This window comes from Perca flavescens, chromosome 16, assembly GCF_004354835.1.
Source record: "Perca flavescens isolate YP-PL-M2 chromosome 16, PFLA_1.0, whole genome shotgun sequence".
Taxonomy (NCBI): Eukaryota; Metazoa; Chordata; class Actinopteri; order Perciformes; family Percidae; genus Perca; species Perca flavescens.
Window position 1 is genome coordinate 28,709,760 of NC_041346.1, and position 15,129 is coordinate 28,724,888.

General features: G+C 42.0%; 2 protein-coding genes across 3 annotated transcripts; one reads left to right on the plus strand and one right to left on the minus strand.

Moving 5' to 3' along the window:
- Nucleotides 1-1,636: 1,636 nt before the first annotated feature.
- mrps24 (mitochondrial ribosomal protein S24) lies at nt 1,637-5,793 on the minus strand. 2 transcript variants are annotated; one of them, XM_028602098.1, is made up of 5 exons: nt 5,536-5,793; nt 4,245-4,322; nt 2,622-2,733; nt 1,938-2,211; nt 1,637-1,895 (listed from the first exon to the last, which is right to left on the minus strand). In XM_028602098.1, the coding sequence occupies exons 1-5, from the start codon at nt 5,566-5,568 to the stop codon at nt 1,886-1,888; spliced, it is 507 nt and encodes a 168-aa protein (XP_028457899.1). In that variant the 5' UTR covers nt 5,569-5,793; the 3' UTR covers nt 1,637-1,885. The 2 variants fall into 2 exon arrangements, with proteins under 2 accessions (XP_028457899.1, XP_028457898.1); XM_028602097.1 differs by having other exon boundaries at nt 1,637-2,211.
- A 254-nt stretch (nt 5,794-6,047) lies between these two features.
- nudcd3 (NudC domain containing 3) lies at nt 6,048-14,871 on the plus strand. The gene is made up of 6 exons (XM_028601945.1): nt 6,048-6,420; nt 7,315-7,622; nt 9,259-9,391; nt 9,908-10,051; nt 10,771-10,959; nt 14,488-14,871. Exons 1-6 carry the CDS (start codon nt 6,223-6,225, stop codon nt 14,596-14,598), a joined length of 1,083 nt encoding a protein of 360 aa, XP_028457746.1. The 5' UTR covers nt 6,048-6,222; the 3' UTR covers nt 14,599-14,871.
- Nucleotides 14,872-15,129: the final 258 nt, after the last annotated feature.

Genomic DNA, 15,129 nt, shown 5'->3' on the forward strand with positions numbered 1-15,129 from the left:
ACACTGTCAGTTTGCACACAGGAGTCACACCCTGTAACACTAATTAATGCTGCATTCAGGTCTCGTGGGAATCACGGGAGGCTCTCAGGTTGAAAATAGTATTTGGGGAAGTGAGATTTTAGATATTAAAATATCTCTGACTTCTTAAATTGTGAAGATTCAATGTGGAAATACTTGAAACCAAATGTAAAGAATCAACTACACAATATCTGTTGTCTTATGTGTGTCAGGACTTTTAAGTCTGTGTAATATTTATTGACTCAGTGCAGAGAGGAAATGTTGGCTGTAAAAAGCAACAAGTGATAGAAAACTCTGCTCATTTCTCTGTGATGGAGCAGTTTTAGTGAAAGGACAGAGACTGACTGACTCTAAACATGACCAGTGTACTTTGTGGTGTTTCGGGAGGAAAAGGGCCTCAGTTATACTCTCGTATCAGTTTCACATTTTCTCCGTCAGCTTTGTCTGAAACCCTGGAATGAAGACCGGAAGAAAAGACTTTGTTCATGTTAGTTTATTCATCATGTAAAGCTTCAGTTTGTTCACACATCCCGTCAGTAACAACCCAGTCTCACAGCAGTTCGTCAAATGTTCACGTAATTTAATTTATTGATATATTGTTAACACATTTATCTCGGTTTTTTTCGTGATGTTCAGCACGTTTTTTAAACTTATGTATTTCAATGGGAAATTCTTTCTTGATCACATTCTGCCGGTCGGCTGCAGAAGAGAAGCTGTATACAGCTTTGCAATATTGGTATTTGTAGCCCTATAAACTCTGTTTTAATCATCATTCATTCACAAGATCTTATCATGGTTTATACAGTGCTGCTCATAAGTTTACATATCCATGCTAAAGTTGACTAAAAAGAGGAATAAAAAAAATCATCTTTTGGAAATTAATCTTAATGCCTTAATTAAAAAAATGAGGAAAAATCAGACCTTTTAAGGACACCAACTCTTTTTGTGAATGAATAATGTATTGTAAATAAATAAATGTTCTTCCTTAAAATACAGGGGGCATAAGTCCCCCTAGTACACCCCTATGTTAAATTCCCATAGATCCATATCAATGCAAATCAAACCAGGTATTAGGCTAACTGAAATAAAACCATGCCAATCTGTAGGTATGGTCAAGCAAAGAGCGAGAAAACAGCGAAGAAATGGCCAAAACTTCACAGCACCCCTTTAACCCCTGGTTGTAAACATAGTGAACTGGAGATGCGGTATAATCTATGGCTTCGCAATACATTTTCTTTTTTTTTATCGTCATAGCAATATCAACTGATGCAATAACGATATCACGAAAGGCCGAAAAAACAGCAGAAAACTGCGCTTTAAAATGTAACACGTTTCTTTAGTGCTGCCTTTTATATTCAATTCAATCTTCAATTTGTTCAATAAAAAAAAATGTTGGTAATGATTTCCTTTCATTCATTTTAAATTCAACAAGTTGTTGCATTTTAGCAGAATACTAAAAGCAGCAGAACTGAGTCCACTTTAAGTACACTGTTTATGTATCGCAAAGTAATATCGTTATCACGACTTTCAACAACGTTACCGCATATTTTCCTCACATGGTGCAGCCCTAATGTAATCACACATACAGATTATTTGTGTAAAAAACTCAGGCGTAATGTTTCACACGCATGATTGAATTTTCTTTAATTCTGAGAGTTTGTTTTACAAAAGCAATACACCTTTTGACAACTGAAAACAGAAGATGGAGACAGGAACAAAGTCACCATGTTGTACCAGAACTAAACCCAGCAGGTGGGGCACAGTCTCTAGAAGAACCATTCAGTCTCAGCACTACACCGATCCGTCAGAGGTACTTGTACACGGCTCAGAGGTACTTGTACACGGCTCAGAGGTACTTGTACACGGCTCAGAGGTACTTGTACACAGCTCAGAGGTACTTGTACACAGCTCAGAGGTACTTGTACACAGCTTTGTCCTGCAGGGTCTGAACCTCGAGCTTGACGGGACATTTGTACAAGTGTGACAGCAGTGACTCTGAATAGCCTATTAAGAAGTAAAACTTCTGTGGGGGAAGTTTCTGGAGCATTAAAGCGCACACGATGAGCATGTTGCCGCGCCTTTTGATCACAATCTCATTGGCCAGGCAGCCGTGGAAGGTCCCGAACATGAAACGCCTCACGAACACGTCCTCTATGGTCCGTTCAGCAGCACCCTCCTCTCCTTTCAGGTTACCTAGAACAGACAGGAAGGAGAGATGTACTGAGACATACAGCAGTAACCCAAAGATTAATATAGCTCCTGTATTTAACAAGTATCCAGACTTAATTTTGAATCCAAATCTTGATTTTAAAGTGCTCGTATTGTGCTTTTTAAGTTCCATGTAATGGAAAAATGCCATTAGAATAATAATCTGAGCCTGTCAGAGGCAAAAACAGAGCTTTTAGTGGACGGGAACTGATGGTTACAGCTTTCTCGCTCAATACTGGACCAATTTCAAAGATTTTGGTTAACATTAGTTACTCAGACACCAATGCTTTGAGCCTTCCCCACATGTCCTTTTGTGTTTCATTTTGAAGTCTGGCTGGAGAAACATTACACCATTAAAACTCTAGACATGAGCTGTTAAGTTGCTCTTTGCTCACTGGTGTTCTGTGACAGCCATCCTTTGCGATGGCCAATGTGATGAGGCGGAAGTGCTTGCTCGTAGGTCAGAGGTTTGTCTCCTTTCCCCACTCGGACCCGGGCTGCTCGATTCTGGAAAACAAAAAACGAAAGAAAGAGGGCCGAATGTCAGTTAAAAAAAACAAACTATTTAACTTCTTTGTTTAGAAGCTCTCTAGTAAAGCAAACTGATAACTAGACGATGAGTCTTGATCCAAAAAGCCAAGCGTTCATACATGCTTAATTACACCTTAGTGCAGATCCCAAACATGTAATTAATGTTGTACTAAAAAGGACTGTAACTTTGGGAGATAACTACTTAATGTTCTAACTCATATGGGCAAATAAGTATTGTTTTAAAGTGCTCATATTATGCTTTTTGGCTTTCCTTATATGTCTTTTTTGTGCATGTTATAGGTTTACAAAGTGAAAAAGCCCAAAGTCCCCCCCCCCAAAGGGACTTACCATCTCCAACAGAAAACACTGTTCACCAACTGCTCCAAACAGCTCTATTGTAGTCCAGCCTTTACTTCAGAGACCAACGTGGTCACTTTGTAACACACGTTATAATGCTCACCTAGCTGCTAGCATGGTACTCCCTCATACTCTGCTTCTGACTGGCTAGTAGTCCTTACCTAGCTACTGTAAGGGCACGCCCTCATACTCTGCTTCTGACTGGCTAGTAGTCCTTACCTAGCTACTGTCAGGGCACGCCCTCATACTCTGCTTCTGACTGGCTAGTAGTCCTAATCTAGGTACTGTCAGGGCACACCCTCATACTCTGCTTCTGACTGGCTAGTAGTCCTTACCTAGGTACTGTCAGGGCACGTCCTCATACTCTGCTTCTGACTGGCTAGTAGTCCTTACCTAGGTACTGTCAGGGCTCGCCCTCATACACTGCTTCTGACTGGCTAGTAGTCCTTACCTAGGTACTGTCAGGGCACGCCCTCATACACTGCTTCTGACTGGCTAGTAGTCCTTACCTAGCTACTGTCAGGGCACGCCCTCATACACTGCTTCTGACTGGCTAGTAGTCCTTACCTAGGTACTGTCAGGGCACGCCCTCATACTCTGCTTCTGACTGGCTAGTAGTCCTAATCTAGGTACTGTCAGGGCACGTCCTCATACTCTGCTTCTGACTGGCTAGTAGTCCTTACCTAGCTACTGTCAGGGCACGCCCTCATACACTGCTTCTGACTGGCTAGTAGTCCTTACCTAGGTACTGTCAGGGCACGCCCTCAAACTCTGCTTCTGACTGGCTAGTAGTCCTTACCTAGCCACTGCGCATGTGCGACTCCCAACAAAGATGTAACAGAAGTGAGATGTCTCACTCTGTAGCTAAAACAAAGAGCTCAACACACAGGGTGAAAAGAGGAGCTGCAGCAATGTGCAGTACAACAAAAATATGGTGTTTTTTGAAAATTAAACCATGTAAACCTATTCTGGTACAACCTCTAAATACAATTATGAACCTGAAAATGAGCATAATATGAGCACTTTAGACAGACTTGAAATAATGTGAACCTATCATTTAATACAGTCGTCTTAGGAGGGTCAAGACACATCTAACAACAGCCCGGTGGTTAACTATGATGTGTTTTTACCTTGCAGCACACTGCAGTGACGTGGAGGGCTCTGCTTCCAGAGGAGCTGCATAATGAGCCGGACCTGGCTGAAGCAATCTGCAGAGGAAAGAGAGGGGAAAAAAACAATAGATTATTATGACTAGTTTCTAAAAAACAGAAGGCAAATTTGCAGGCTCAAATAATGGTCAGTAAGAGTTGAGCTCATGAAATGATGTTCAGTTAACCATTGTGTTGTCCTCCCGTTGACCATGCAACTTGTTTTTTTGGGTCCAAATTTAAAATTAACGGGCGGCTTGGGTAGCTCACCTGGTAGAGCGTGCGCCCCATGTACAGAGGCTCCGTGCTCGCTGCAGCGGCTGCAGGTTCAAATCCGACCTGCTGCCCTTTGCTGCATGTCGTTCCCCTAAATCTCTCCCTTTTCATTTCTTCAGCTGTCTGATCAGATAAACGTTATTGTCTTCTTTTTAAACACTTTTGTCGCTTTTCCACCCTGATGTTTTTGACACATTCTTCAACGTTTTTGTCACATTTCCTGACATTTTTGTCAATTTATTTCTGCGCTTTTGTTTTTTTTTTTTCCCTCCAACATTTTTAAAGCTTTTACCAACATTCTTTCGACGTTCTTTTATCAATTTATTTTTTTCAAATGCTATAAAATTTAATTAAAACACCCACATGAATGAAGTGAAGTGAACTGATCATTTATTTGACATGTGAAGAGCGTCGTATGGAACCATCCACGTTACTTTTTCTATTTATTTTATTTATTTGGTTGAAAAAAAAAAAATTTTTGATTGAAAATGGGTCAAATTAGACACGAGGACAACAGGAGGGTTAAATGAAAACTCTAGTACGGTACTTCAGTGGTTTTTCGTTACCATTTCCATTTTTATGCTGACTTAAACTTGTCATCTCAGAGGTAAATAGTGTACTCTGTACTCCACTACATTTGTCTGACAGCAGTAATTAGTTTTCAGATGACATTGTGTCCTCCCCTTCTGTTTAGTGAAAACCACGTATCTCCAGATGTGATGATGATGAATGATAAACTGAAGAGCGATATGTTCCTCTATGTGTTGAGGGACTTCGTTAGACTAGTTAAAATGGAAAAAACTGAGATGTATCACACGTTTAACAACATGAGAGACCGGAAGCTAACGTTATATTGTAGGTTACACCGTTAGCTTCTAAATAAACACGCTCTCAAACTGTAACGTTACAGCCTAATAAAGCGGAGCCCACTGATACGTTACAATGTCAACTTGAGTTCATAAACATGTATTAAACGTTTAAATATTGTTTAACTTACCAGCAGCCTCACACTCAAGGACGCCGCCGCCATGTTTTTTGAATGTTAAACGTAAGAGGCGTAGAAAGCTAAAACTATTTTCTCAAATGTGTTATTTTTCCGATGGAGTTTTAACATGTAATTAAAACTGAAACACTCAACTGATTATAACTTGTGCTAATATCATTGACATATATATAATATTAGTCCAAATTAGTTTGTCTCCGGTAAGCAATGCCTGTACACTGGAACTGTTTATCCAACAGTCGGGCATCTGTTTCGGCCGGACGACTGTTAACATGTACCAACCCGATAAAGACAAAGTAAAAGAACAGCTAGCTATTAATACATTTATAATAGCTATTGTTGATGTTAGAGTCAATAGTTTTTCCATTTGTATTTTTATTTTTGTGTGATTAATTATGACTCATAGGTGTTTTTTTAAATTTTGTTTTCAAATTACTTTTATTGAAATATTTACATATCATGGAATTTATATAGGTGCACTTATTTTGAAAAGCTGGCCCCGGAAGTGTCACTATTGTTCTAGAAGGAGAAACACACAGGCGTTAAAAACGTTGCCCAGCGAGTCCCACTTATTAATAAACTTATATTTCTCGGTAAAGGCTCCTTATTTCGGTCTCCAAATCGTTGGTTGGGGTAGCTACTCCAGAGGTTAGTGAACACGGTTAAACGTTGAAAGCCGCCATGGCGTCGCCTCTGCAGATGACAGAGATGTACGACAACGCTCTGCTCGGGATCCTGCAGCACGTTGGGAACATTCAGGACTTTCTTCAGGTCTATTTCGGGTTCCTGTATCGCAAGACGGACTTTTATCGCTTGCTGTCGAGTCCCAACGAGAAGATGGGCTTCCCTCCTGGTGTGGCGGAGAAGATGGTGTTTAAGGTGAAGTGTTTTGGGGTATTTTTCAGTGCCATGGCAACATGGGGAAAGAGCCACTTCCACTTCTTTAAGTTATTTGACTGTTTAGCTAAACTTAGAGTTAGTGCGCCTGTATTTATATTTCACTCAATGGAAAGCTATTCCAGACATCATGAAGACCTGTTGTTCCATCAGAAGCTTCAAAATTCAATTAAAACATTATTTAAAAACCAAAAAACAATCAACTCTGCAACCACTAACATCCTGCTTTTCCCCCTTTTATTTTCTTTTGTATTTCAACTGCTGAACAGGTGTGTGTGTGTGTGTGTGTGTGTGTGTGTGTGTGTGTGTGTGTGTGTGTGTGTCACAATGTACATTATATTGATGTAGGATTTGTGATCTTTCTTGTTGTTGTGTTAGATGTTGTCATGTTTTTACTAGGGCTGGGCAATATATGAGGCTAGATTAGGGCTGGGCTATATGGAGAAAATCAAATATCAAATATATTTTTGACCAAATACCACGATATTGTAGGGTTGACTATTGGTGCTTTCACAAAATATTTAGGCTACACAGTTAGATTTTTGATAAATAATCATCAGTAATGTGGATATAATGAGTAAGTGGGTAAAGGCAAATAATAGAACAGTTACAACAGGCTGGTAAGTTCAGAAAATGACATCACTTTACTGTAATGCAGCCTTTAAAACCAGGAAAAGACAACACTTATGCCATATTACGATATCCAAAATGTAAGACGATATCTAGTCTCATATCACGATATCGATATAATATCGATATATTGCCCAGCTCCAGGTTTGTGAAAGATTGTGGCATCGGGCTCTACACATCAGCAGCAGCTAGTTTAGTTCCTTCTCTTATACACTGACCTGTAATAATCTCTTTTTCCCTCTTCAGACGTTTAAGCTGTTTGAGAAGCTGGCGGAGCACGACCGAGAGAGGCAGCAGAGCGAGCTGCAGAAGAGAGAGGAGAGCCGATGTGTTCCTCCGGCAGTTCAGGAGCTGGAGATCAGCGACCAGCCTCCAGAGGAGCGAGAGGAGCCGAGCACAGAGGAGAGCTCTCCCAGGGAGGTTCCAGCTCCTTCCTCCTCCTCCTCCTCCTCCTCGGTGGCCGCTGGCCCTCGGCCCGACAGCAGCGTCGGCGGTCCGGTCCCGTTGGCTCCGGGAGACCGGGCGGCTTCAGCCAGCGCAGCCTCAGCACAAGAGTGAGTTGCCATTATCCAACAAAGTGACTTGTTTTTATAGGTCAATGAAATCTGTATAATCAGTCCCTCCTTTGTGATTGTTGCAGGCAAAAATCCTTGATCATGCGGCACGTTTTCTTAAAATATGCGATGGAATGTGCGGGATATTTATGCAGTTTTATGCAATGAAATTGCGGGAACTTGCAAAAACTGTAGTTTGATGAAAAAGAGAAAGAAAAGTGATATGATAACATAATTACGTCACTTCATAACGTTCCCATGGCAACAGGGGAAAATGGCTGCTCTTGTGTGAAGTAAACGCAACATTTTTCAACTTTCTGCTGAGATATATTATGGGACTTTTTTGCAACGAAAATGCGGGGATTATGAAATCATGCAAGCCCCGCATATTTTGCGCAGAAATCGGCAATTTATGCGGGGAAAGTGCGACGTATTTGAAAAAAATGCGCCCCGGCATAAATATGCAGACTTTGGCTGATTATTTACGCAATCACAATGGCTGCTTCCAGGGCTGAACGATTTAGGGGGGAAATCAAGATTGATTGTGATTTACAATTTCGATTTGCAATTACGTGAAACTGTTAGGGCTGGACCCGAATATTCAAATATTCGTTTGGTGGGTTGGTATTCAAATTGAAAATTTGACTTTTTTTTTTTTTTTTTTTTTTTACTTTGGTTTATTTATTTTCTGCATTTATCTCTCGTTCACACTCCAGTCCAGTTGGTGGCGGTAATGCACATTTAAGTTGGTTTGCCAACTGCCAATAAACTACAAAGAAGAAGAAGAAGAAGAAGATGAAGATGAAGATCCTGTCGGTACACGATGACGCCCACCGAGCATTTAGCAAACTGGGCAGAGAAGCTAGCGGCGATAACAAGTGCTGAAATGGAAAATCGCTTTGCGTTTTTCCGTTGTGATTCGGACAGAAACTTCAACATTGTGAGGAAAAGAGATCGTTTTGGAATATAAAGCTCGGATATTACATTTCCTCGAACTGTTGGGGAGTTATGAAAATCAAGTTTTGGTCAAAATACCACTTTGTTGCTGAAAGGACAACGACAACAGGTATGCATGCACTCTCGGCTGGGCAGATTACGGCTGAATTGTTTTATTTTCTGTTACTTTGTAACAGTTGTGTACATGGCTGTATATTTTAAAGATTTAATGCTTTAAAGTTATAAAAACGCTCATGAGAGGAAGTTTAATCGAGGTTACAGCGACGCCCCAGTCACAAAGTGTCCCGTTGATGGGACGGTGATCCTGGAGAGGTTAAAAGTTTATTAATTCTGAACGCGTCTGGCCTGTCTATCTATATTGCACCAAATACGACACTGCTGCACTCCCTTGTGAAGTCGTTTGAAGGAATTTTCTCAAAATAATCAACATGCAAACAAACAGACAGACACATAGAGATTCCTGCCTTTATTAGAGATAATAATATGTTCAGCCCCCTCTCTCCGAAGCTTCGAATATTCGATGTTCATTACTACCGAAGCTCAAAAAACTGGTATTCGGACCAGCCCTAGAAACTGTGATACCGTGATATTTCTGTTGAAGGTTGTCATACCGTCAGAACCTTATTCCGGCCCATGCTTAGTTCAATAAATGATTTTTGTACATGTGTGTGTCTGTCAGGAGTCGGGAGAAGTTCCAGGCGGACCCCGACAGTTACAACGGGGCTGTGAGGGAAAACTACAGCTGGTCCCAGGACTACACTGACGTGGAGGTCCGAGTGTTCGTGCCCAAGACGGTTGTTAAAGGCCGACAGGTAAACATCGTCTGTTCCCACCGTGACATCATGACCTCGCGTTAGGGTGACCTCGCGCAGTTTCTAAAGCCAAGTGGCGTGTTATCTGTACGCATTTTGAGCTATCCGCGTGTATATCTACGCTGTATTGGGTTTAGGAAAAGAAGAACGGGATGGTTGGGTTTAGGAAACGTGACATGCGGTCTCCTGGGTGAAAGTCTTGTGTTGTTTGACCCATCCACCCCCCCAACCAACCTCCCTACACGAATTTTCGGGCTTTCATACTACTCACTACCGTAATCGCTCTTAATGCTACGTCATCTTCTTATTGAGAATCGTGCTGTGATCATGAGACATGCTTCCCATTGAAATACATTAGTATTGAAAAAAGAAAAAAACGTGTTTCTACGTTTTTGTTGGGCCCGAACGTGGCCCCTGGTCTATTCCACCACCCGTCGTATCAGGAATACTGTTCTTCCTTCCAGCGGTTGTAGTTGTGTCTCATTACATGTTGTGCGTCCCGCTGTCCGTCCTCAGGTCCGAGTCAGTCTGCAGAGCGGCAGCTTGCAGGTCTGTGTGAAGGAGGGAGCCGAAGAGAAAACACTGATGGAGGGAGAGTTCACCCACAAGATCCACACGGAGAACTCTCTGTGGAGCCTGGAGCCTGGACGCTGCGTGGTCGTGAGTACACACACACACACACACACACACACACACACACACACACACACACACACACACACACACACACACACACACACACACACACACACACACACACACACACACACACACACGCACAGGTTTGTGGCACTATCTTTGTGGGGACCCGTCATTGACATGCATTCCCTAGCCCCTTACCCTCACCTTAACCATCACAACTAAATGCCTAACCTTAACCCTTACCCTCACCTTACCATCACAACTAAATGCCTAACCTTAACCCTTACCCTCACCTTAACCATCACAACTAAATGCCTAACCTTAACCCTTACCCTAATCTTAACCATCACAACTAAATGCCTAACCTTAACCCTTACCCTAACCTTAACCATCACAACTAAATGCCTAACCTTAACCCTTACCCTAACCTTAACCATCACAACTAAATGCCTAAAATGCCTAACCTTAACCATCACAACTAAATGCCCTTAACCCCTAACCATAACCTAATTCTATCCCTAATCCTAAAACCAAGTCTAACCCTCAAACAGCCCTTTAAACTTGTGGGGTCCAGCATTTTGGGCCCCACGAGGCTTTGCAGACCTCACAAATATACTGGACTCCCGGGTTTTGGACCCCACGAATATAGTAAAACAAGCCCACACACACACGATCAATTTTTTTGTCCAACTTTTCAAATGAACAGCTTTTGGTTTAACTCAGTCTTTGGCTTCCAGCTGTCGCTCAGTAAGACCTCAGAGGTTTGGTGGAACGCGGTGCTGAAAGGAGAACAGGAGATTGATATAGACAAAATTAACCGTGAGCGCTCCATGGCAACGGTTGACGAGGAGGAGCACGCCGTTCTGGACCGACTCTCCTTCGACTACCACCAGAAGCTGCAGGGGAAACCCCAGAGTCACGAAATGGTGAGGGCACGACTCAACACAAACAGATAGGCAGCGGTGGAAAGTAACTAAGTTCTTTTACTACAAGTACCGTACCTAAGTACAAAAAGGTACTTGTGCTTTACTTGAGTACTTCCATTTTCTGCTACTTTATGTTTCTACTCAGCTACATTTATTTGATAGTTAAGTTACTTTGATTCAAATTCATAGTACAAGATATAATCAAATGATACATTCTGATGTATGATTATAGATTAGGATATAACTTTATTGATCCCTCAGTGAAATTCACAGTCTACCAAAGATGCAAAATGAGCTCCACCTTTACCAGCTGCAACATTAAAGTGATGAACACATTAAAGGTTCCATGACATGGTGCTCTCTGGATGCTTTTATATAGGCCTTAGTGGTCCCCTAATACTGTATCTGAAGTCTCTTTCATATAGACCTTAGTGGTCCCCTAATACTGTATCTGAAGTCTCTTTTATATAGACCTTAGTGGTCCCCTAATACTGTATCTGTATCTGAAGTCTCTTTTATATAGACCTTAGTGGTCCCCTAATACTGTATCTGAAGTCTCTTTTATATAGACCTTAGTGGTCCCCTAATACTGTATCTGAAGTCTCTTTTATATAGACCTTAGTGGTCCCCTAATACTGTATCTGAAGTCTCTTTCCCGAAATTCAGCCTTGGTGCAGAACTACAGCCACTAGAGCCAGTCCCACAATGAGCTTTCCTTAGGATGTACCATTTCTGTGTCTGTAGCTATTGAGGAGGAGAGAGGGGGGGGCAAGGTGGAGGGTGGGGGTGTGATTGACGCGCCTAGTCATTTATTTTTAATGAGAGGCGAGCAGGCAGGCAGGGTGGCACCGGCAGGGTCTGACAGGCGGAGCGACAAGGGGGCGCAGTCCCGTGTGTCATTTGTGAGTTTGCTAAAAATAAACGACTTTTCTAAACGGTTCATACACGGACATAAACAATGGGGCATTTGCAAGGCATATTTAATATTCAGTATGTGCCAATATGGAGTCCGAGCCGATACGCAAATGTTGATTAAATCTGTACCTGACACCATAGGCGCCGAAAATGCTGAGCGCCCACGTTTGCCAGACTGCCAGGAGGCTACATTCATTTAAAATTAAACATTGCAGTTGGTGCTCTAAGTGGTCTGTCATAATGGGATTGGTTAAGTCGCTGTCAGTGCCCTGCTCCATATCCTATCCACCAATCACAGCGTCTCTCAGATGAAAACGCCTCCATCCCCCCAGTATACAGTGCGTGCATGTGCATTAGGTAATCAGAGTGAGACTGAAATGGACAGATTTGTTATTAAAAAAAGCAAAACGTAATGATGCAAGTGCATCGCCATCCACCACCAGTGCAGAGAGTTCCACCAGTGCCCCTGTCAGAAGCTGATAACAACATGGCATCGATTCTTAATTTCCCACGAAGCTGATCGCGGTTCCGTGCCAGTTCAACTTCTCATCTCCAATCCTATCTGTATCTGTGAGAAGTGGCGCTGTCCTGAGTTGAAAGATAAGCCAACTTTACGGCTTTATTATGGAGTTAATAGGTTTGTGTGTTCGTGTCGGCCGCTGTCCATTTCCTACAGTTTTGAAATGCAAAACATTTTTGACTACACTTTTTTTAAAGGGCGTGTGCCTGTAAGCACTAGAGATGTTCCGATACCGATACCAGTATCGGTATCGGCTCCGATACTGCCTAAAACGCTGGTATCGGTATCGGGAAGTACTGGAGTTTATGCACCGATCCGATACCACGTAATACAGCCCTAAAGAAAATCTACGTTAAAGTAGTTTTTTTTTGTTCTTTTTCCGTTATAACTGACTCAAACTGGAGAATAAAAGAACATTCTGGGGCATTCATTGTTTGTGTTTGTTCATGTTTCACGAAGAGTTTAACCTGAGCCAGACCGACAACAAAGATAGAAATCATATCACATCCATACAGGGATAGTAGTATACAGCTTTTAAAACATAATGAAATATATGACACTCTGGTATTGGATCGGTACTCGGTATCGGCCAATACGCAAGTTCAGGTATCGGAATCCGTATCGGGAATCAAAAAAGTGGTATCGGGCCATCTCTAGTAAGCACCCACGGAGGAAAACATAAATCGGTGCCTATGCCTGACACATTGAAGTGACAGCTGTAGGCTTCTGAATTCAGGCCACCTTATTTATTTTTTGGGCTTTTCTGCCTTTAATGGACAGGACAGCTATGTGAGAGAGGGGGAACACGTGCAGGAAATTGTCACAGGTCGGACTCAAACTCAGGATTTCTGTGTCAAGGCATAAACCTCTATGTATATGTGCGCCTGCTCTACCAAGTGGGCCCACCCAGCCCACCTTATTTTTCAAGAACTACTCGATCCAAATACTGAAAGTCCCGGTTCATAAATATTAACTCGGTGTGTTTAAATTATTGATATGATAGACTGAAGAATGCGGCTCCTGAAATCAACGTGACGTGATCCACCAGAGAGAAGACGTATCACTCTGTTGGAGTCGTTGGATCTAGGAAAACACTCGCCGCTTGTACAGATGTGAAAGCAACGATTGGTTATACAGAGAACAGGTTTATTATAGTAACTTAACTCTTTTAAGTGAACTGAAACTTAATAAGAACTAAAACCTTTAAGAAAAAGTCAAACTGAACTAAAACTATGTTGCCAGGTTAAAAAAAAAAAAAATTATTAAACAAAATATATAAAAAACGAATACAAAAGTGAACGCAAATCATTTCAGTTTAGTTTTTTACAGAAACTGAACTGACTTGACGTTGACGTTCCAGGAGATGGCCCTGTGCCGTAATTGCTTCACATCGGACACTGAAGTAGCACGAACATTAAACATTAAAAATCATGGCCTTTCCTACACAGTTTCTCCAACCAGGTGTTCTGTATGTATATGGAGCCACCGTACGTACTTGAGACTTGAGATTATACCTGGCCCTAGTCCCGCTTTGCCAGACCCTCCTCCACAGCGCTGCGGAGGACGGTCTTGCTAGTCCACACAGCATTCCAGGATGGGAGGAAAACGTGCTCTGGTTTGTCGGCATTTCTTTAAACCAATCACAATCGCCGGACACAACGATGGTGCCTCTGCAAAATAGCCTCGGGAAGGAACTTGTTTTGGTGGAACGTTGTGGATATAGACTATTAACCTGGCCCTGACAAAACAGACTAAAACTGCTGTAAAACTAAATGTATAAAGATTAAACTAAACTAAAACTGGCACACACACTCTAAAAGCAAAACTAAAACTAAACTAAAAGGAAATAAAAGCAAATTGAAAATTCCAAACTATAATAACCTTGATACAGAATATTATAAAAGCCAGTTAAAATACCTGACAGACATACTGTCTGCTGTCTAAATCAGCATCAATCTGTTTTTTATAGTCCATCATTTGCACTTGTGCTCAGTTAGAGCAGGTTGACTCACCCCCTAGATGGCACTGTGGGATTTCTCAGCACGAATGGTGCATACTTAACATCTATTTCTCCATTGTGTCTCCATCTGCAGAAAGTGCACGACATGCTGAAGAAGGGCTGGGATGCCGAAGGCTCCCCCTTCAAAGGACAGCAGTTCGACCCCTCCATGTTTGACATCCCACCCAGCGCCGTGCAGTTCTGAGGCACGGCCAGCGACTCAGCCAAATATGAACTGAATCCTAGTTTATTTGCAGAGCTGCTCGTAGGAAAAGTCAACATTTACCTGCCGGTCTGTTGTGTTGGACTTTAATTATAAGAGCCGAACTGAAGCTGGTGTTTTGTGTGGCGTGTGACTACAGATGAGGACATGTCATTCTATCAAATGTTTATTTGATGTTTTGGTAGTATGAAATCTGATAAATGTGTTCTTTGACTGTTTTGCTCTTTATTTAAAAAAAGAAAAATCTGCAGTGCCTATATGAGTGATTCTGTTGTTATTTTTCAGTTTTATTCTCATACCAATTCCCCCAAATTTTGAGCATTTAGTGCTCGATGGTGTTTTAAGCCCCCAACATCGTCTTCAAGGCAGCGCTGCGACCATTGACTTCAAGGCACCTAACCCTAAAGGTGCTGACACCAACCCGATAATCGTCCCTCGGACAGTCTGGCGAGGTTAGTGGCTCGAGTCTGTTCGGTGTGTTCCGTGCCGTCGTCTATCCAAGAAGCCGTCGTG